General features: G+C 38.2%; 1 protein-coding gene across 19 annotated transcripts in view; it reads right to left on the bottom strand.

Moving 5' to 3' along the window:
• Positions 1–6,750: 6,750 nt before the first annotated feature.
• SSX2IP (SSX family member 2 interacting protein) overlaps positions 6,751–23,670 on the bottom strand; it is a 42,985-nt gene continuing 26,065 nt past the window's right edge. For 9 of the 19 annotated variants that reach the window (XM_033864094.2, XM_033864120.2, XM_033864122.2 and 6 more), the window contains 6 exons: positions 21,630–21,780; positions 19,577–19,713; positions 19,052–19,225; positions 15,568–15,682; positions 14,930–15,095; positions 6,751–10,692 (listed from right to left, as the gene is read on the bottom strand). In XM_033864094.2, the coding sequence (XP_033719985.1) occupies positions 10,515–10,692; positions 14,930–15,095; positions 15,568–15,682; positions 19,052–19,225; positions 19,577–19,713; positions 21,630–21,780 (921 nt within the window). In that variant the 3' untranslated portion in view covers positions 6,751–10,514. Of the gene's footprint in view, positions 10,693–14,915; positions 15,096–15,567; positions 15,683–19,051; positions 19,226–19,576; positions 19,714–21,629; positions 21,781–23,670 lie in introns of all 19 variants that reach the window. The other 10 variants (XM_033864118.2, XM_033864130.2, XM_033864114.2 and 7 more) reach the window with 8 other exon arrangements.

Raw genomic sequence — 23,670 nt, 5'->3', positions numbered from 1 at the left:
CTTGTCTGTGAAACAGACAGTCTTGTCTGCCAAGGGGGAGGGGGGATGGAGGAAGGATGGATTGGGAGCTGGGGATTAGCAGAAGCAAACTGTTATATATAGAATGGATAAACAACAAGGTCCTACTGTATAGCACAGGGAACTATATTCAATATCCTGTGATAAACCATAATGGAAAAGAATATAAAAAATAATGCATATATGTGTATTACTGAGTCACTTAGCTGTACAGCAGAAATTAACACAACACTGTAAATCAACTATACTTCAATTTAAAAAAATATTTTTTAAAAAAGCATGGTTTTATTATGCAAGGATATGATCTGTGCTGAAGGAATACAATGTATGTTAACATTATTAGATAAACGTTCATCACAGAAAAGCAGGGGTCAGGAAATTTTTTAAGTTTAAAATGGAATCCTTATTATAGCAGAATTTCTTCACAAAAATAAAAAGTGAAAACGAGTCTGCAAGCAAACTAAGTTTCCAAGGAGTTCATTTGTTATCCAAGCAACAAGTGTTTACCAATGATGAGTTAATCAGATAGTATTTGATTACTGCAGCTGAAGACACGTGTTATTCGGTTTTGGCAAGAAGTTACTTAAAGAACTGAGGACATTATGAGAAACATCGACAGTAAATTTTAAAAACCAAGGCAAGTGATTTTCCTTGGCACTTGATGAGTCAACAGATGTTACAAATACTGCCCAGCTGTTATTTGAGGGGTCAACAGCAGGTTTGAAGTGATGGAAGAATTAGCCTCTGAATAGTTGGCCTGGAACAATTACAGGTGAGGACATTTTCAAAGACATTGAGAAAACACGAATTCAGTACAGTTCGAAGTGGAATCTGCTAAGACAAGTGACGGTAATGTGTGAAGAAGCAGGTACTTTGCAGAAAGATGTAAATCTATTGGAATTTATTACACAATGACACAAGAGCTGTTTGTTATAGAACCAGTGGTCCCAGTGGTGAATGTCCTTCATTCACATGGACTTAAACATGGTCAGTTCTGTGAATTTTTGTCGGCAATAGGAACTGACTATCCCAACTTTCTTGGCCACACAGCAATTTGATGGCTTAGCAGGGATAAGTTTCATTGTGATTATCTGAGCACAGGACCAAGACTGAAACTTGTCAAAGCCGGAGGAACCACCTTCATCCACTGTTGTTGAATACTGAATGGTTTTGTAAATTCACTTTTGCTGAAGACTTGATGTTTCTCAATGAATTCAACCTCTTTGCCTGAACTTCCTTAAAATTCTCTCCTTCCTAGGGACGGTCGATAACCAGACTCCTAGGTCTTCTGCTTACACACAGGCCTTTTAGATGCCAGTGATATCCAAGTCTCTACCTTCTGCCTTTCATTCTTTCTCCTTTTGGACCTCATCTGTGCCTACATGTTTTCTCAGAACTCAGTATCTAGCCCAGACCTCTTTGTTGATTTCCAAACCCATATTTCCAGTTGCCTACTGGACACGTGAACTTGGATGCTTCAGACACCTTAAATTCAGCATGCCCAGAACAATTCATTATCCCTGCATCAGGGATCCCCGAGACCGCTCTTAGGCTTGATGATTCACTAGGACTCGCAAGTTGAGAAAAGCTGTTACACTCATGGTTATGATGTATTACAGCAAGAGGATACAGATTAAGATCAGCAGAGGGAAAAGGCACATGGGAAAACTCCAAAGGCCCAGGAGAAGTCAAGCACGAGCTTCCAGGTATCCTCTCCCAGTGGAGTCACACTGATGTGTGACAACACCTGTGAAGTGTTGCCGACCAGGGAAGCTCACCCAGGCCTTGGCATCCAGGGGTTTTATTGGGAGTCAGTCACATAGGTGTGGAGCACCCATGTGAATGACCTCAGCTACTCAGATGCCAGCCCCATGGGGCAAAAGCAGGCATTCACCATGAGTCACATTGTGAGAATGAACGGATGTGGTCACACCGTACAGCACGGCCCAAGGCTTCAGGCATATACAAACATTCTTACTGGGCAGAATATTCCAAGGCCTCAGAGGTTATTTCCCAGGAGCCAGCCAAGGGCCAATCCTAAAGACAGAACTTTCTTGGGAGTAATGTACAGGTAGCCCAAGGGTACTGAGTTAACTCTTTCCCACATGACCTCCCAAGGCTGTCCTTTACACTCTATCATCTGCCATTACCTGAGCGGGAAATCAGCGTAGAGTGCTTTGCTTAACTCCATCATCCAATCAGATCTACCTGTAAATCCACCCCCTATCTCAATCACTTCTCGCTTGGGTTACTGCCAACTGGCTTCATCTCCACTTTGCTTTCCTTCCAGCAATTCTCCATATTGCTTCCATCTGGAAATTAGGATCGTGATAAATCCTACGACGGAGGTATGCACAATCAAGGCATTTGTAACAAATGCTATAATAGAGGAATGCTCATGGCGCTGTGACAAGGAGAGAGGAGGAACAGTCTGCTTGTGTCACGTTCCTGCTTGATTTATTCAATAGCATCACCAAGCCTTTAGGATAAATTCAGAATCCCTTATATCCAAGACCCTCTTAACCTGGTCCCTGCCTACTCTCCCACTGGTCTCCTTTACTCTGTGCAAACAGAACCACTTGTAGTTTCAATAAAGGTTCTGTGGTTTCACACCCTTGACCTTAACTGTTCTGTTTCCTTTACCTGGAATGTCTACTCTTCAATATTTAGCTCAAACATCCTCTCTGATCTCCTACCTCCCAGTCAAAGCTGCTGCCCCCGTTCTCTGACTTTCTGAGCGCTCTGACACCTCTATTGTAGGGCTTGTCCCACTGCCTTCAATAGTTCACTCGCTTGCTTCCCCTGGTAGATTGTTAGTTTCTGACAATGACCAAGTCACCTTCAATGTTACAGCCCCAGCACCTAGCACTGCAATCCTACTAGGAACTCAATAAACATTTGCTGAGAGAATAAAAGAAAGTTCAATTCTGAAAGCAGAGAGGTGACTGCCTGCTTATAGAAGCTTACAGGGGAAGCTTTATAGGCATAACATTTAAGTTACTATTAAAGGAAAATAGATGTTATCAGATTGAGAGAAAATGCTGTAAAATAATTTTAATATGATTCCTATGCTCAACTGTAGCTCCACCATGTATTAGCTGTGTGGCAATGGGCAAATTGCTCTCTCCTTGCTTCAGTTTCCTCATCTGTCGAGTGGGTATAACTATAGCTCCTACCTATAAAGTTGCTGGGAGAAATAAAAGAAATTGCTTATTATGGCTTTAGTGTGGTGTCTGGAACACAGCAAGGGCTGTTTAAAATGTAGTAAGTGTCTACCCACAAAAGGCAGTTTGATTGTGTCACAGATGTGTAGATTGAGGGAAGTTGGCATGGAATTTTGAGAGGCTCTCCAGCAGTCTGAGTTATAAATGAGTCGACAGAAGGCTGCTCTTTTCTATCAGCTCTGCTCTCACACAACAAATGCACTCCTAAGACCACCATGTGCAAAATCGCACAGTAAATAGCACAGGGGGTTTGGAGAAAATAGGATTATGGGCACAACACTCAAAAACTTCATCAGTGACTCAAAAAAAAAATCCTAATAAAACCAGCAGCAGAGTTTTATACATGTTAAATGGTTAAGAAACACATAAATACCACAACAAATACGGCACCTGACCTTGGAAAAGACTGGAAGTTTGCTTATGGAAGGGGTGTTGGTAGGTCGTAGCTTGTGAGTTATTGTAAAGTGGCGGCAGGAAGTTGCCTGAAATGGAAGGGGAAGTTGTAATGCCAGATAGGGGTGGGTGTTGCTTGTAACACACGTGGTAAACTGAAGTTGCTGGTGGATATTTGAGGTGTCTATGTGGTTTATGTGTCTCTACCCAGCTCAGTTCAGCTGGGGGTAGTTTTCCGTATCCATCTGGTGTTTCTCACAGACAGAATCACGCATTAGCAAATGCAAATTTTGCACTATGCTTAAACCGTCCCCTAATGTATCAATCACCCTGGGACAAATTTGATTTTTTGCGTTGCACTTCTAAACCAAGTGTTTTAGGAGAACTGACTGTACATTAAGATAGACAACAACTTGACTCCATCTTTTATTGATAGAAACCGTACCTGAGGCATGAATTAAAGGGAGTAGTTTTGAAGGGATTAGGGTTCAACAGTCGAAACTCAAGTCAGAGTTCTGGTTACTTGGAGGAGCCTTCAGCCACAAGTAAGGTGACCGTTCATCCCACTTTACACCTCTGGTATGGGCCTCATTATGAACAGCTCCCCTTTCACTACTGAAAACAACTCAGTTTGGACAATAATTTATAGATTTTAAATTAAAAGCATGAACTGAATTTGTCATTTCCTCAAATCTTTGCCTTTGATAAAAATGAGCAATCCTGTGTCAGAAATAAAGGATCAAAGCTGAATTTTCTAATTCCAGTTAAAATTTCCCATGGTTTCTTTAAGATCAAAATAGCTTCTTAGAACTAACATATGACATTGTTTTGTATGGCTAATTGTTGACGGATTTCTCTTTTTCTTTAGGGCATTAAGCCTAGAAGAAATAACTGTTTGGGGAAGTCTGATTTCACTAAATTCAAATAATCTATAGAGATTTTCACTATTTAATTCCTTTTGCTTAAAAAGGGATGAAACTACCAAAAATAATCTATCAATTAGTTACTTTTCAAGGTAAAAGTGACTGATAAAGAAAAAGGCTAAAAGAGTTTAGTTGATCCTCCATAAAAGCATTGCACTCCTGGGCAACTCTTTCAGAACTGTTTCATTGAAACTTTTCACTGACATAAAATCAGGAAAAAAGGTTATCCTGAAAGAGTTAGAGCCACAGGTATTCGGGGTAAGTTAATTATGATGTTGTAATCAAGTAATGACCACACGTAAGGGCTGGAGAGGACTAGGTGCCGACACTTGTTAGGGTTGAGAACCAGCAGTGTCTGACCCCATCCCTAGCTGGACAGCTTCCGCCTCAGCTTAGACCCCAGGTATATTAGAGAATTGGGTCCAGAGAACTGGAATGGAGGGCAGGTTCTGGGGTCTCAGTCTGAGGGCTTTAGGGAACGTGCAAAAGTCTGTTTTTTTCTAATGAGTACACTGGGCTGGGGCGTGGTTTGCTTTAATGGAGCACTGTAACCAGGAAACTGTCTTGACAAACCAGAAACAAGAAAACGGAATATCTAAATGCAGACACAGCAGGGAAACTAGAAAATCTCCAGCTGCCCTGCAAGCAGCTGTTCTTTCTAAATCGAGTAAAAATATTCATACACGTTACTTAATTCTACTACTTTAACATTCATTTTTCATGGTGATATCTGCAAAAGATCACTGGACCATTGGACAAAACAATGTTTTTGGTCACTGTGACTGTAGTCACAGAGGGACGTGGTGCACACACTACGAGAGAACAAAAGACACGGCAGAAAAAGCAGGCTGTCTAGGTATATCTTGGCATTACTCAGTGACCTTTTGTTAGAGTATTATTTGCTATTAAATTGGCTATCTCAATTAGATCCTTAATGCCCTAAACTTGAAAAGGTAGAGATTCAGTTCTGAATAGGACTGCCATGGTCACCATTAAAAAAACAAGGGTGAGCTCGTATGTGGATCAAACAATCAATACCTTTGGAGATGACAGGGTGACAGATTATGGGTTAAGAACTGAACAATTTCACTCAGAAAGCCATACCAAAAGGCACTACAGCAGTCTGGAATAAGTTGAAATTTAGGGATGATAAGATCTGGGTTTTTCAGTTCTGATTTTGTCACTTATAATTATGTGAGCTTGCATTTGTCCCTTGATATCTGAGTCTGTTACCAACTCTCTAAAAATAGGAAGGTTAATATTCTATTTTGCAGGGTTGTTGAATCAAAAGAAAATGTGTTCAGTATACTATATCTTAGTAAACGTGTAAAATTACCACTTAAACATTAAAAAACTTTGTATTATGAAAAGGTTAGAGAAGGCAAGAGAAGCCTTAAAATACATTCCTTCCAAAAATTAAGACGATTTGAAGCTTTAATAAATAATCAGTAAAAAGTCCCTTGCACAGAGCAATATGTTTTGCTGGTTATTTTTTTTTTAAAGTAAGTAACACATCAAGCACATTATGTAGCAGAGCTGTCAGTGCTCACCAAATAGCCTCATTTTCTGCATCTCCCAGTCGTTTGTTGTTAGGTTGAGGCTGTATGTCTAGGTTGTGGACAAAGCAATGTGCGTGTCTCTTTCAGATCTGGCTCTTAATATCCACCATCACCTGCCGGTCTGCTCTTTCCCCGATTTGACAACATTGCGGGCCATCGAGCAGACCGCCCAATCCACGCTGGTCATTTCATGAGCAAGAATTCAATTTTTGTATTGAACCACACAAGTTTGGTGTTTTTCACTGTAGAATGGCCTACTCTATTCCAATTCTCTGTGCGAGGAACCAAGTTAGATAGGGCTGGAAATCAACCAAAACAAAAGGCTCCTAGCCCTCCTGAGAAAGAAGAGTTTCAGGATTTTGACCTGAAATTTAGTCCATTCATGCCAATGAAGTAATGTGCTACTTGTTTCATTAGTATTTCATCTCTCTCATTAATAAATATTGTGTGCTTACTATGGGTTAAGCGTCATATGAGGTATAAGTATTTCTGAATCTAAAATATAAGAGGGTCTCTACCAGGATCTTTATGTAACACTGGCATTACAGTACCTCCTAAGACCTCTGAAATCAGGTATTTGTAAATGTTAAAAAAACAAAAACAAAACCAAAAAAACCAACCAGTCAAGTGAAGTATTTTTATATAAATCAAATAATTTAATCAGTCCATTCCACTTTAATCTACATCCAACCTGAAAAAAACATATTTAGAGAAATGACTAGAATAACCTATCTTATTATCCTTATCTACATGGCCCAAATCTTTGTAAATTCTTTTTCTATTAGATAATAATACATGTTCTTGTGGGCAGAAATTCTTAATGCTGCTTTGCAGGTTATTTTGATTGTAGAAAACAAAAACAAAACCCAACACCCAACAAAAACAAAACAGTAATAGATTAATTACATAGTTCTTCCCATAGGAAATAATGCAAAGACTCTTTAACTAGAAGCTTGCCACATCACTGTTAGGAGACGGATACGTGATCCCGGAGCAGAACAACGAGTCCAAGTTCTATCACCAGACCGAATGTCTGAACAGCATCTCCCATTGTTTATGACAATTTAGGTTTATATAGCTGGTCTTCCACTCAACCCAGAGATTCTCAGTGGCAGGGAGCATGCTTAGTTGTCTTTCCCTCCGCAGTAACTAGAAGGTAGTAATAAGCCCTGACACACAGCAGCTACTTTTATATGCTTATGAAAAGAATGAAAAAAATTAAGGACAAACATAGGGAGAAGTATATTTACTAGACTTCCAAGACCCATACTTAGTTTAAATCCAATCTAGAAATAAGAACATGATTTACATCAGGCAACAGGTGTTCAAGACTTTTACAACAGGGCAATCACATAAGGGGTTTGCTAGCTCACAGCGTTCCGCACGTACACACTGCAAAACCTCTCCTGGCATTCCGGGCGTTTTCAAATGCTCCACCAGGGCAGGTCAAAACTGGATTCTAGGGCGCTCTCCTTCTCACCATGTACTATGGAATATGTTTCCCCCAAAAAAGTGTTACCACAGGCCTATGAACAAGTCTGGTCAGCAAAGGTACGAAAAATGCAATTCTAAGTAACGACAGTATTTTAATTATACCATGAGGAAAACAATTTGCCACGGACTGCTCCGTGAACCTACACATTTAATACATTGCTTCTACAAGAAAGTACCTATTTATTAAGTTTAATCTTAATTTTCTGGTAGGATTGTCCTTCTATGAAGTTTCTCATCATAAATTGAAGATATAAAAATTTAAGAGTAGGAAATAAAATCTCTTAAATTTTCTTTGCCACTTTTATGCTTTGAAAATTCAAAATGGATAAAAACAAATAAGGCACGGAATGTTTCAGATCTGCATCCTGATAAAGAAGAAGACACTGAAAATGGTCAGGAAGACTTTCAAGCAAGAGTGAACATGGTTCTCTCTCACCTCATCTTGGCTAAATGCAAGACTGCAGCACGGCTGTATTACTAGTAAACTGCAAACACCTAGAGAGGGAAGGCAAATAAAATCTAGGAGTTTTATGTGTGGAGTCAGGAGTTATCCAGCATGGAAACCGTTTCAACATTCTAGGAAGTTTAGCGTGACTAGGAATCATCATTGGAGCCGGAATGTAAAGCAAACTCTACGCTGTTAAGTAAAACATACAACTACTGGCAGATCTTTTATCAAAAGCACAATGATCCTGGCTTTCATTTTACTGTTTCTTTCACACCTTAGATTTCAAAGTAAGTCTCAAGGGAATTTGTCTCTCCAATATGAGAATTCAACCAACTTTAAAATGAAAAAAACAAAAAACTGATGCTGCTTTGTAGAAATTCATCATTGTGGAACGCAATATTCCTAAAAGAGATTACTCTAAAAATTAGAACACTGTTTCTAGCCAAGTATATCATGGAAAGCCCTGAAAAGAAAACCCCAATTCTTGACAAATGTATCACTGCCTACTTAGAAAATTTGATTGCTTTTCTTTGATCACGTTATTGCTCAATAGCAAAAGAACGATATCACAGCTGTTTCTTCCTTTGGAGTACGGTACTACTTCTGAAATTCTGCATCATTTCTAATATTTTTAAATGGTAGAAAAGGGGCATGCACCAAGCTGAATGTGGTGACTAATTTGCTTTTGCTCAAGAGCCAGCTTTTTGAGACTATAAATGTGGTACTTTCTCATGAGCACTTTCACTAATGTCTTACAGGATACTCAATAATATGCTATTAACCCTGAAAAAATGGCTGCTGCTACGCAACTCCAAAGAGTTTTATATATATAGTGAGTGAGTGGATGACAAAAGTACTTTTTTTTTTTTTCCCCCAGTACATGGGCCTCTCACTGTTGTGGCCTCTCCCGCTGCGGAGCACAGGCTCCGGACGCGCAGGCTCAGCGGCCATGGCTCACGGGCCCAGCCGTGCCGCGGCATGTGGGATCTTCCCGGACCGGGGCACGAACCCGTGTCCCCTGCATCGGCAGGCGGACTCTCAACCACTGCGCCACCAGGGAAGCCCGACAAAAGTACTTTTTTAACATGACAAATTTAAACTGAACAGCCACAACCAGGTGAGTGAATACAAATGGTTAAACTGCTAGAAAATGGGAAGGCAGATGGGCCTAAACTACAAGACCTATAGCAAGGACTGGACATGTGTAGGCTTCTACATGCAGAGACAAATAGAGTTAGGTACTTAAAGCTTTCTGATGAAAATTCTAGGAAAGTGCTTGGGCCCACACTTACATTATTCTTACTATCAATAATAATAACAATAACAACCATGAAGAATCATGCAATCAGTCCTGAAAGTGAAATGACAAGTTTGTCCAGAGTATCATATCTGGACTATAAAATCTGATGCTTTATGTTATCAGATTTCCTTATCAGTAAATATCTCATTGAAAAATTATTAAAGAATTACTGGCAACTATACAAAGCCTTTGCTGGTACAGGTGTTACGGTATGGGTACCCATCTGGTAGAGAAAATATCACCATCCAAACATCTTAAATATCTTAATATCTTCTATAATCCAAATATCCTAAGCCAATATTCTTAAATTGTTTCATCCAAAGGTACTCTTGTCTTACCTCTATTATGCTAAAATCAATAATCCTTTGAAAAATTGTAGTATCCTGCATATTAAAAGAACCTAATGCTATAGAAATCTCCAAAATGTAACATTAGTAATGTTAATGATCTAAAGAACTTGGCTTCATGGAATACCTTTTCAGTATTTATTGCTCAGATGGGTTCAAAAAATTCTTAAACATAAGGTGGCAATGGCTCTAATACATCTGTAAACAGAATATCACTAATAAAAATTTTATTGGCATGAAATACTATAATTATGGATGTGTAAAATCTTTAAATCTTAAAGCCTCTTAACATAATCGTGTATATCTATGTACAAAACATACATAAATTTCACTTTATTTAAAACATATGAAGGAGGGTATTTCAAATCACACTAAACATAATAAATATATAACTTGCTTTGTTAAAAAGCTACAGTATACATTCAAGGAAAGGCTAAACTTCCAATGCCAACTATATATGAGACAAAATTAAACATTTACAATAATCAGTTTCCTAAAAGTGCTATTTTTAATACCTATAAGAGGAAACTCATTCTAGTGCTTTGTTTGCATCCAAACGTTCATACATTCCTTTATTCACAGAACCAGGTGCTTCTGTTACTAAAAATACATATCCAAAGCTTTTATATCCTTTTAAATAGATTTAACACTTTAGCTCTTTGGGGGAGGAACAGGGAAGCCCAAACAAACAACACAGACCATTTTAAATTATTAGAGATGATTGACTTTATAACACACCCTGTTTCAACTCAGATGTGAAATTTGATGAACATGTTAATGAAAAAAAACAAAATCCCAGTTCACATGTCTAAGGTAAGTCATCCTTCTCTATGTGAGCGTCTGCGTGGGTCGAGGAGCATCCACTACAGCAAGCTTCCTGTGAATCAGTCCTTGATGCCACGCTCCACTTCTGATTTGTACATTCTCTTCCAACCTGATTTGGCTTAGATTCTTCAGGGGTTGTATTTAGTACACTGATAGAACTGCTGGGGAAAGAAAAGGGAGATCTTAATCATCATCTCCTCCTCCTTTCACACCTTAGATATGCCTGAATGTCTAAAATCTGATGACTCTCTTGTCTCATGCTAAGTAAATTTTGAGGACACACTGGTCAAAAACACAGAAGTGTTTCAACATGGTCACTTTTATCTATCCATCTATTTATTTATCTGTTCAGTCTACTGTGAAGGATGCTACCCAACTAGAGCCTGAGGTAGATAGAGAACATGTGAGTTTTGAAAGCTAATGTTCCCCATACCCCTGTCTTTCTGTCACTAGTTTCTAATCTCTTTATAGTTTCCTTCTTCACTCATCCATTTGTTCATGCATGCTTTCATCCTCCATCCGTTCACTCATGCAGATATTTAATGAGTGCCACAAAGTGGTTAGGAGTCCAGACCCTGAACAGATGGTTTATGTTCATATGCCAGCTGGACCACTTACTACGTCACTTCTGGCAAGTTAACCCTCCCTATTCTTCAGCTTCCTCAGCTGTAAAATGGAAATAATAATAGAACCTACACCTCACAGGGTTGGAGTGGGAACCAAATGAGTTAACACACACTAAGCACTTAATGATGATGCTCAATTAGCTTTAAGTGTCGGACAATAACAATCTAAGTGTCTGAACACAGACACAGTCTCTAGCTTCAGAGATACAGTCTGAGGTATACTCTGCAACCAGCCTCAAAACAAGGAAATTTAGTTAAATGATTACTTGCAAATCATGGGATTGAACCAATGAACAATACATTTTTATCAACTGAATATCTTACGTAATTTTTTTCACAAAACTTCTTTTGCCTAAATGTTCATTTTTTGGTGTGACTTCAGTTAACTAACTCAACTTTATAATGTGGCAATCCTAAAAAAAATTAAGTTGCTTTAATTCTAAAACGCTAAACCAAAAACATAATTGACAATTTTACTTACACTTACTTGCTTAAAAAAAAAAAAAGGAACTTGCTTATAATTCAGATTCAGAATCCCTGCCGTCTCAGATGAGATGAGATCAATGATGAACTAAGTTCTCTACGTAACTTAGTACAAGAGGTACTTTGCACGGAATCCAGGCACAGCCCGTATGTAACATTCCACTCTACAGTGAAGGAGCAATGAGGTTGTTGCTGTAGAAATTAGCTACAAATATTCCTAATTATTTTGTCACAATCTTATTACGAACCCAGATCCAAGGTGCTTTAGGAGCAGGAATCCAAATATACCAAATAATTAAAAAGTTCAAGGATGATGTCAAGCTGCACAGCTTCTCTCCTGATAACCAGTTACATGACTCTTGTTTTACCCTCAGTGGCCAGTATCTGTGAATAGCTTAATGAAATTTCATTAAGCTCCAAAATTCTGTTTCTATGCCACTGACATTGCTCAGTGTAGCTCTTGAACACAAGAAACAGAAAAGCATTTTTATAATCCACTTATGTTTACATATATTTTTATTTTTATAGCCTGTTACTGAAGGTTTACAATGGACCAAGTACTGTTTTAAGTGCTTTACATATATTGGTACTGAATCTCACAGTACCCTATGATGTAGGTACTAAATGTTGGACTTTTTATTAAACACAAAACAAAGTCTTCAAGGAATATTTACGTTAAATACTTTATAACTAAAAATAATTATGTAAAAAAGTAAAAATTTTAAATACATAAAAATAATTGAGGCAACCAAGCTATGTTCTCTTTTAGGTACAGAATGCATTACAAGCATACTTCATTTTATGGCATTTCAACTTATTGTACTTTGCAGATACTGAATTTTTTTTACAAACAGAGGATTATGGCAACCCTGGGTTGTCAGACTAACTAGCATTTTTTAGTGATAAAGTATTTTTAAATTAAGGTACGTACATTGTTTTTTCAGACATAATGCTATTGCACACTTCATAGATTACAGTACAGTGCACACATAACTTTTATATGCACTGGGAAACCAACAAGTTTGAGTATCTCGCTTTGTTGCGATACTCGCTTTATTGCAGTGGTCTGGAACTGAATCTGCAACATCTCCGAGGGCTGCCTGTATTTGTAAGTGGTGAGCAGAATGTCTGTCTAAATCTATACACAGAGTTCTGATTGGTCAAATTTGGGGGCTTCAATAACATTCTATGTAAGAACATACCCTGAGCTTATATTATCTTTTGATTGTAAATTAAACAAACTTTAACTTCCCATATTTCACACATCAACCTATTGGCTCTAACTGCAAAACACAGCCTAAATCCAAGCACAGTTCTGTCTTCATGTAATGACCGTAGGGTGCAAATTACCACATCTCTCACCTCAATTCCACTAATGTTTCTTAACTGGCTCTCCTGGCTTGTGCTCCTACAATCTGTTTCTCATATAATAAAATGAAGTAATCTTTTTGTTTGTTTTTGTTTTTTTTTGCGGTACGCGGGCCTCTCACTGCCGTGGCCTCTCCCGCTGCGGAGCACAGGCTCCGGACGCGCAGGCTCAGCGGCCACAGCTCACGGGCCCAGCCGCTCCGCGGCATGTGGGATCCTCCCGGACCGGGGCACAAACCCACGTCCCCTGCATCGGTAGGCGGACTCTCAACCACTACGCCACCAGGGAAGCCCAAGATGAAGTAATCTTTTTAAATCTTGGATTTTTAAAAAAATCATTATCTCACTTAAAAGGTCTCCAATGCTTTTCCATTGCCCTTAGAACAATATCTGACTTACAAGTACAGACTAACATAGTTGACAAAAGAAATCTCAAGTGCGTGGTGGGAGCACAAGCAGAGTGGGGCTGTATATAAACAATATTAGTTGTGAGTTGGTAACTGCTGAACCTGGGTGATGGGTACACAGGGTCCCTGACCTCATTCCCTCTACCTGTGTATACATCTGAACTTTTACATAATGTTACCTCCCACCCTCACACCTCCTGGTCGTGCTCACTAACTACACTCGCCATCCACAAACACACCCGTGTCCAGCCTCAGGGTTCCTACACTTGCCTGGAGGACTCTTCCCCCAGCTCCTTTTTTGCCCCCCAGTGTTTACTTAGAGTCCTAATCCTTTTAAAGGCCAACTACAAATGACAGTGCCTTGTCCTTTTTTAAAATTTCATATTTTTGTTTAAAAATTTATCTATTTCGGGCTTCCCTCGTGGCACAGTGGTTGAGGGTCCGCCAGCCGATGCAGGGGACACGGGTTCATGCCCCGGTCTGGAAAGATCCCACATGCCGCAGAGCGGCTGGGCCAGTGAGCCATGGCCGCTAAGCCTGCGCGTCCGGAGTCTCTGCTCCGCAACAGGAGAGGCCACAACACTGAGAGGCCCGCATACCGCAAAAAAAAAAAAAAAAAAAAAAAAATTATCTATTTCACAATTCTTGGTCCAAAGACTAGCTGGTGTCTTCAGCACTTAGCTCCACACCAGTCTCTCTCTCACTACAACAGGCCAACTGTGCTGCAGCCCTGGCTCCTGCTTTCTAAGGCGCCTGGGAAGGCCCTCGTGCCACTGTCTCCTACGTTAGTGAAGAGGAGAGCGATCACCACCACACTCTGCGACATGTCCCTTTGCTCTTTGCTACTCCTCTCTATTTCCCGAGGAAGGTGCTATCTCCTTAGTTCAAAATCAATCCTGGAATAGGCTCTGAGGTAGAGTACTGATATTATACCTTAGAAAATGATGTAACAACTTCAGACAGAGGAAAATACCACAACGCATCAGTTAAAAGCAGTATCTGGCTCTCCTGGGGGTGGGGAGCAACTCTGTCTACCCTGTCATCCTTGGGCACAGACCCTCTTCACCAGTCAAGGGGAGGGGGCTTTTCTCAGGTCTTTGTCCTTCCACACCAATAAAATGGGCACACCACAAGAAACTCTAAAATAGGTACTCTACAGAAACTATCAAAACAATATCCTTCTATTCAATACAATTAAATTATTGAGTAACTCCTGAAATAAGATTGTATTTTAAATTGTGTTTTACATGTGAAATAAAAAGAATCACATTATATGACTTAACTCCCAGAAGACAGGGACCAGAGCTACCTCGTTCACTGCTGTATTCCCAGCACCTAACAGGTGTCTACACATAATGGATAGCCAATAAATATTTGTACAATGAATGAGTCAGTCTACTCAATTCCTCTCCAGAGTCTCTACTGTTGCTCCTCCTAGACACGCCAACTTTTCCTTTGCAACGCAACTCTAGCACTTTAACAAGTATGTAAGAAGTTCACCTATAGACCAGTACCTATATTCAGATACACAGGAACGCGTCTGGCAAAAGTCTGAAGTCGAAGGAGAAGCAGGAAGAGATTTAGTAAGTTTAGACGTGCAAACTGGAGACCCACTAGGCGCACCGTGAGGCTTCTTTTGCCGTGGCCTCGAGTGTACTGTAGGGTTGTCCCGATCAGAACCTGTTTAAAAAAGAAAAAAAGGAGGAAGGAAAAAAGGCACTACATATGGAAAAGCATTAAATATAGTGAAGGTAATTAACTAGGGTCCTAGACTAGATTCATTTGCAGTTCTAAGTGAGGTGTGAGAGAACAAATTAATCTAAATATCCACTGTAGCCCTTTGAGTCTAGTCTAGGTAATCCGGTGATCTTTGTTATGCACAGTCCCCAAACATTTAGAAGGATCGAGTTTAAAAACTATTTCTAGACTGTGAATTTTCAAAACTTGACATTATTACATTCACAACAAAAGTTGCTCTGGGTATGCAAAGTCCTCCTGTCATTTCTATTTTGACTCCAGTAAATAAAATATCAAAGTTAATTTTTAGTTCCAATTAGAGAGTTCTTACTGGTGACTGCTAAAGTTATATATTAATAATAATCTACAGTACTTTACATGCATTTTCAGATTAAAGAGTTTATGAAGTACTCACTTCCTGAGAAGGCACTGAAAAGTTTCACATTTTCTGAGTTCTGGTGGTCAAAGGTAGTCATATTTAGAAACTGTTGCTTTAACCAACTGGCTCTTTCTTCTTCAAATGCCTTTCTCTACCATCACAAGCAAACCAAAGAGATACCGATCAATACTTCAACGTTCACACAATTGCCATTTCACACGATTTCTCTAGCTATTTGTGTCTGCTCTCTGATTATCTCTATATATTTAGTCAAAGGAATTAACCCTAGAAAACTAAGAAAAATTTCAGTTAAGAAAATTATGTTTAAAAAATAAAAATCCACCTGTGTCTCCTGACAAGCCAACTACTATTTTCACATCAATTCTGAAGAAATTCAAGTGTATAACACAAAATGATAAGCATGTTAGCATAACTTTAAACATATGGAATATGAGCATAACTTTTGAACACACAAAACATGGTAAATATAAGATTACAAACGACAGAAAAATTGACATTTACCCCACTGTAAACTAATCACTTGAAAAACAAAAAGAGATATGACTTCATCAAGCACTGATCTCACCCTCCAACCATCTCCCACTACTAGCAGCTTTCGGGCCTATGTCAAACCTCCTCCTCCTGAATAGCTAATTAGCAATCCTGAATTCTCCCTCTCCCCTCGGGTCTCTCATACTTCCTTCCCATCCTTCACTGGCCCCACTGTCCTCAGTGACCAGAGGCAGACAGAGTCTCAGGCAGAGAATGGGGAGTGGTATGCAAAGCAGCAAGAGTATCTCTTGGAGTAGCATCAGGGGTGGTGGGAGGATATGGGCTCAGAAACACAGGTGAGCCCGTAAGACAGGAGGAAATGCTGGTGCAAACTGTTTTTGCCTCCTGAGGGAGATAGCTATTGGACACAGGCTTTTGTAATTACAGAGGAAGGTCATGTCAGCTACTTAAGATAACGTATAGTCTTTCATTCATAAATATTAATACAAAATCATGGATCACCAGACATCTGAAGAAAACTAACAGCATAAAAGAAACACGACCAGGATAAATAAAGAGAACTGGCCAAGGGAAACAGTTCAAGATAAACTTTTTTTTCAAATAACAAAAATTATCAGACAGATTTACGAATATCTGTAAAATATAATGGTATACCAAAAAAAAACCCAGAAAATAAGGACACTAGAAAACTTAAAAGATAAATTCTGAAATAAAAACTCAGTGGATGAAGTGAATAATAAAACTGACCTTTGCTGAATACCAGGTTGGTGATGCCCAAGATAAGAGTGAGAAAATATTCCTGAATTCAGGACATAAAGTCAATCTATAGATGTAGTCAGAAGGCAAAACATTTGTCTAACAGAAGTTCCAGAATGCAAGAGAAGAAGGAAAAAATACAGAATTGAAGAAAATATCCCTAAGCTGAAGAAATATAGTGTCTTCAGGCTGAAAGGAGCTACCCAGACTTTTCCCGGTAAAATTGCAGAACTCTTAAGAACACAAAATTCCAAAAGCTTCCAGAGAGGGGGAAAAACAAAACACAGGTATCTACAAAGTAATACAGGTTATGTAACAGCCAGGCTTCTCGTGAGCAAAACAAAACACTGGAAGAAATGGAATAACTCAAAAGTTGTGAGCGGAAAAGTTGGAAAACTAAATTCTATATCCAGCCAAACCAATCAAGTAAGAATGTGTTTTTCGGATATTCCAGAATTCAGAATATTTTTCACTCACACACTACTTATGAGAAAATGACTCAAGAAAGTAATACAGCAAATTGGAAAAGGAACCGAAGAAAGAGACTATAACATGAGATATAAGTTGAATCTGATTCAGGAAATCATAAAGGAAGCTACAAAGAAAGTCAAAGTATTTACTACATAGTGATACATGGAAGATTTTCCTCCATGTGGCAAAATCTTAATAACAGAATATTTTTTATGTGTCCAAAAAAATTACTTGGCTATAGAATGAATAACATTTACATAATCACTATGTTACCAACGTTCTGTCTGGTTTTTAATTCTTAAGTCTCCATCTTAGACAAAGTACTTACACCTGAATTGTATTAAAAGACAGAATATAAACGTGATAATCCTTGACAATGAAAACTAATATCACAGACAAAACATGGGGAGCCGAAGGGTAAGAGCAGTGCAACAAGGGATAAACCTGTACTGTCTGAAGTTGAGCAAACCTGAAATGGAAGCATTAAACAAATTTACTTAAAGCAAGAAAGTCAACCAGGAGAAATAATTCTTTAAAAAGTAGCTTCAAAAAGTAAAAATATTATGAAGAAATCATATGTAAATGAGAAAGTGTAGATGGGAGGTATGATAAAGACACTAAACTCCTTATCTTTCATAGTGGGGGAGCGATAGGCTTATATCGATCAAAATAGTACTTCTGGGAAGGTTGAACTTTATTTCAAGTTAAAATAGTACTTCCCAGAAGAATCACAAACTTTTAACAGTGGTTACTTCTGAGGAATGAAACTGGCAATAAGAATGGAGGATACGTCTTACCTTGTAGCTTTTTGTATGGATTGAATTTCTTTTTTTAAACCATTTTCAGACATTACTTCTCTAATTTTTGAAAAGGAAATATGTAGGTAATACACTGCTAAATAAAAAAGCGACCTGTCGAAGTGTATACACACACAGTTCAAACTGTTAACTGTTAATGCATTCATCCCTGGGTAAGGGGATGGAGAGAGAGAGAACTTTATTTTTACTGTATTCTACCCCAACCCCCTTTTTTAAAAACAAAAGACATGTTCTTGGTTGCACTCTCTTCTGACTCTACACCTACTGACAGTGGAGACATGACAGATGCCCAAAAGAAACCTCTTGTGTGAAGCTAAACCCTTAACAGTAGAAAGCCACCCAACGGACTTTCCTGGCAGCGCAGCGGTTAAGAATCTGCCTGCCAATGCAGGGGACACGGGTTCGATCCCTGGTCCAGAAGGATCCCACACGCCGCACAGCAACTCAGCCCGTACACTACAACTACTGAGCCTGTGCTCAAGAGCCCATGAGCCACAACTACTGAGCCCGCACACCTCAACTACTGAAGCCTGTGCCCCCAGAGTCCATGCTCTGCAACAAGAGAAGCCACTGCAATGAGAAGCCCATGCACTGCAATGAAGAGTAGCTCCTGCTTGCCGCAATTAGAGAAAGCCTGCGTGCAGCAACGTGGACCCAATGCAGCCAAAAAAATAACATAAAACAAAACAAAACAAAATAAAATAAAGCCACCCAAAAAGGATGATAAATGCTTATAGTTTTTTCAATAAAAAATTTTTTTTTCAATTCCCAAATCTGGTAAAGGCAAAATGATATCCTTCTGTTATAGCTTCCATTTCAAGCTATTTGTGAAATCACTAGTAAAATACTTGAGAAAAAAAATGGATAGCAAAGAAACAAGAAAAAGCAGAACTTAGATGCATTCTACTGACCTCTCCAGGACCTTCAAACGCTCTACAAGGAAAGCCAATTGCTTAAAATACCTCCAATCCTAGGCGAATAGCTGCTTCTGTAAAGCTTCGTCTTTCTTTCTCGAAATTCTTCTTTTGCTCCTTAAATAGGGACCATTCTTCTTTGAGGCGTTCCTTTTCTTCCAACAAGTAACAGTCTCGGAGCAGTGAAGTGGTGTCATCATCACACGCAGTAGCGAGCTGCTGCTATTAAATTTTAAACCATAGTAAGTTCCAGAGGGTCCCTGCAACACTCCAACAAGTTGAAATGAACACAAGGGAAAAGCAGGTCAAACTTTAGGGGAAGGAGAGAAATGATAAAGAATCAGAAAGTCAACCGAAATGAGGAGTCTCATTTCCCAAATGCTTCTAACTGGCAAAGCCCCTACTAAGGGGTGCTACGTGGTCTATCTCCGGGCAAGTACAGAACTTAGTTTAGACTGAAAAATGTCAAATACTACACATCTTATGAAATAAAGGGGTAAAAATATAGTAAGATTAAGTAAAATTCTGACCCTTCACAGGGGAGACCAGCTTTAAAAGGTGCCTCGCATTTACCTGTAAAAGTTGCTGCTGAGTTTTAATCATTTCTTTACACTGTTGAATTTCTAACTCAAGTTTTTCAGTTTCTTGTTCATGGTCTTGACGTGAGATTACATCTTCATCATTAAAACCTTCTAGGTGTACCTTTGAAACTAACACAAAACCAGTAATTTGACATAAACCTTACAGTCATCATTTTAGTTTATGGTGTTTGGACACATATGTTTAAAAATCAAGGCTCGCAGAACTTTTCCCTTTCTGGAATCTTGTAGGTTTCCTAAAAGGTAGGTATTTCCTTTGCCCTTTAAAAATTCTATAAGCTGTAATAAAATAAAACAAAATGTATATTATTTTAACACTAAAAAATTTTAAAAAGCACAAAGCAGCTCTAAGGAGTTCATGGCAACTATAAATTCGTGCTGTTTCTGGACTAAATGATATCCTTACTTACAGAGCTCTATTGTCAACATTTAATCTGTAATTCATATTTATTCACGATTATGTCCTAATTAAAAATGTACAACCTATATTCACAGAAAAATTAACATTCATAAACTATGTTCTTCTGACACTTCCTCAAAGATCAGTGCAGTGCTACAAATCTTGCTGTTATTAAATTCGACAAATATGAAGTCCGAAAATACTTGCTATTTACTAATAGACAATGATGACTGAAATCAATAAAATCTCATGTAAAGTAATTTTGATACTATAATTTTGCTGATTGCTCTTTATTTTTGGAGACAATTAGCACTGAGTTTGTCATTTTTGACCATTTAGAATAAATTTTCTTTAAATAGCTTTCATTTACTTAGCAGAAATCTTAATTTTCTTGATTTAAAAGCATGCAAATCTTAACAAATATAAAATAAGGATATATTCATCTACATATATCTATTTATACTATCTATAATGACAAGAAGTGGTATCTAAAATAATAGACTGTTAAGTGAAAAAAACACAGTGTAGGAAAAAATCATGTAATATTCAATTTTTGGTTTGTATACACTTAAAATAAATATTTTGCGAGCACAGAGAGAAAGGTCTAGAAAGGTATGCACCAAACGATTAGGTGTTACACATAGGGAATAGAGACCTGAATATTGTACTTTATATATTGGGTTGGCCAAAAAGTTCGTTCGGTTTTTAAGTAAAAATAAAAGACATTTTTTCATTTCCACCAAGAACAATATATTTACTAACCGAATGAACTTTCTGGCCAACCCAATACCTAATTGATATTTTGCATCAAATGTCTATTGTTTTGTTTTTTTTTTAAAGAATTTTCTTTTTTTTTAAATTAGTTACCTATTTTATACATATCAGTGTATACAATCAATCCCAATCTCCCAATTCATTCCACCACCATTGTCCGCACCCTGCTTTCCCCGCTTGGTGTCCATATGTTTGTTCTCTACATCTGTGTCTCTATGTTTCTGCCTTGCAAACCAGTTCATCTGTACCATTTTTCTAGATTCCACATATATGAGTTAATATACAATATTTTTCTCCTTCTGACTTACTTCACTCTGTATGACAGTCTCTAGGTCCATCCACATGTCTACAAGTGACCCAAGAACTTTACTGAACAAGGTATTCGTGAACCGAACGAACTTTTTGGCCAAACCAACACTTCCTAATTGATACTTTGCAACAAGTGTCTATTATTTTGAAAATAATTTAGAAATGAATTATTAGCAACCTAGGAATAGGCAAGTATCTAGGAATAATAAGCAAAAGGTTCATATTTATACTATATTATGATTAATATTTTCCCGATTTCCATGATACAGTAAGAGACTCAGTTCACTTTATTCAACTGTCTTCTGCACTCAGAGCAGATGGACATATGATGTCCTTTTTTCAGAGACATTCACTCTGAGAGCAAAGCATTTTTTCTCAGTGAGGTTCAAACCGCATGTCTGGAAGTAGGCAGAGTCTTGCTTTTCAAACCACCAGACTGAGCTAAGGACTTCAGTCTGAGCCCGTATTGCCTTTCTAGGTGACTGACTGAAGTCAGCTTACTGAGTGTCACAGCTCAATCTACCTGTAGTCAGGCAGTACTTACCTTGGTTATCAAGTTTTTCTACATGACTTTTCAAAATTCTCCACTGTTTTCTGATGCTGTTGGTAAGCTGCTCTCTCACAGTTTCACAGGAAAGGTCCCACGTACTCTCTCTACTCAGTTCCCCAGCATCTTCTTCAATATCAGAGATAACCTGCAAGTGGCCAGAGATGAGAGGGAAAGACCAGAATCTTAAAATGGCTTTAGACACTCAGGCAGTAGTCATCAGACTGGGTCAGAGACACATATCAAGATCATTTCTGTGCTGTATCTGAAGCATAAATGACCCAGTCCTTAACATAAATGTCTTGAGAAAAAGCAATTAATACTGAAGATAGAAATTCCCCAACTCAGGTCTCTTCAAAGCTGAATTTGAAGCCCAACATAGTTAGTGTCAAAAGTCATGGAACTGTGTAAGGAAGAGGAACCTGCCTCATGCTATTAGGTGCTTTCACATGTTAATTAGTCCTCAAATCATGTTACCACGTGGGGAAACTGAAGCTTAGAGAAGCAGACTAACTTTCCTGGTGTCACACAGCTCCAGTCCAACTTGCCTCCAATTTTTGGTTGCTTTGACAAATAAACCTGTGAAATAATCTCCAAAGTAAAAGCAACTGTTAATCCTATTTTTCTCATATAATTTCTTTTTATAAAACTGGAGATATTTTTCTCTGTACTCTATTTACATGCATTTTCAGATTAAATCACAGGAAAATGTAGCAACCTTTACTGATATGATCAAATAAAGTCAAAAGCAGGATAAAGAACATAGGGAAGCAATACAAAATGTATTCATAATACATTTAGTCATAATAACCTGCATCTACATAAAATGGTCCTAATTTGTTATTAATATCCAGGATAGTAGATACATATACTTAACTAATTTGAACAATATACCTTGCTGGGGGAAAAAAAAAAAGAAGAGACGATGAAAAGAAAGAAGGGCTGATTAGACTGTTCCCACATGTACTGATAGATGCAGCAGGAGTGAGGGAGTGACTGAGTCTGAAGAACTGTACCAATAGTCTGAGGTCAGCAATGGGTTGGTAGAGGTCTAGGTCTCCCAGGGGGCGTAAGTGGGGAAAAACCCAGGGTGTGTCTCCTTGTGACTCTGGTTCTTGCCAATCAACACTCTGGCGCTACCTGCCAGTAATTCTTCCAAGGAGCTACACCTTCTCTGCTATACATTTCAAGGCATACCAGAATACTACAAATTCATTATTAAAATTAACTGCTGCACATTAATAATTGCCAGATTGAGTGAAACTCTAAAACCACAAAAAAATTAAAAATGCATTTAACGTGAATTTTGGGTATATATTTTGGCTACTATTAAGCAAAATAATAAATGAAAATTTGGATGCTACCTAGGCATTCCAAGGTTATGTCTTACCCTTCTTGCTATAATGGGCCCAAATCTTTCCTTACAAGTAAGGAATGGGTGAATTACTTAAATTTTAAGAGATAATGTATCTAGAAAAAAAGGATCTTTTAAAAAACAGAAAATACACTTAAGATATTATTGTTTCTCCAAACTTCAACACTTGAATTATGAGAAATTATACAGGATACTATCATCTGAAAAAGATCGCCTTGATTTACTACCTACTTTTGCTGACTAAAAGCTGGTAATGAGACATTAGTAAAGGTTGGGTCCAAAACTGAAGAAACCACAGGAGTTACAGAAACAATGCTAACCCTGGCAAGGTATTAGTGAGTGTTAAGAACTGACCCAAAGTGATAGACTTTGAGAGAAAAGGTTAGTTAACTGAATATAAGATATGTCAAGCAGACCCCAAATTGGAGAGTCTAAAAAGAACATTCAGGTTCTTTTTTTAAAGAAGAAAAAAAAAGGAGATGAGCTTATCAGTTGGACTGATTTGTGAAACCACAAAATAATCCTCAAATATAGGTTAATAAAACATGTTTGGTGACTTACTGGTAATTACTACTCTTCATCAACATTGTTATTTTCAGGTTTTAGTTACTAATGTGAACTTGCTTGAGTCCAGAATTTAAATTTATATGTAAAGAACTAAGT

The sequence above is a fragment of the Tursiops truncatus genome, chromosome 1 (assembly GCF_011762595.2).
Source record: "Tursiops truncatus isolate mTurTru1 chromosome 1, mTurTru1.mat.Y, whole genome shotgun sequence".
NCBI classification, from domain to species: domain Eukaryota; kingdom Metazoa; phylum Chordata; class Mammalia; order Artiodactyla; family Delphinidae; genus Tursiops; species Tursiops truncatus.
Note: the sequence above shows the minus strand (reverse complement) of the source record. Positions and strands in the feature narration are given on the sequence as shown.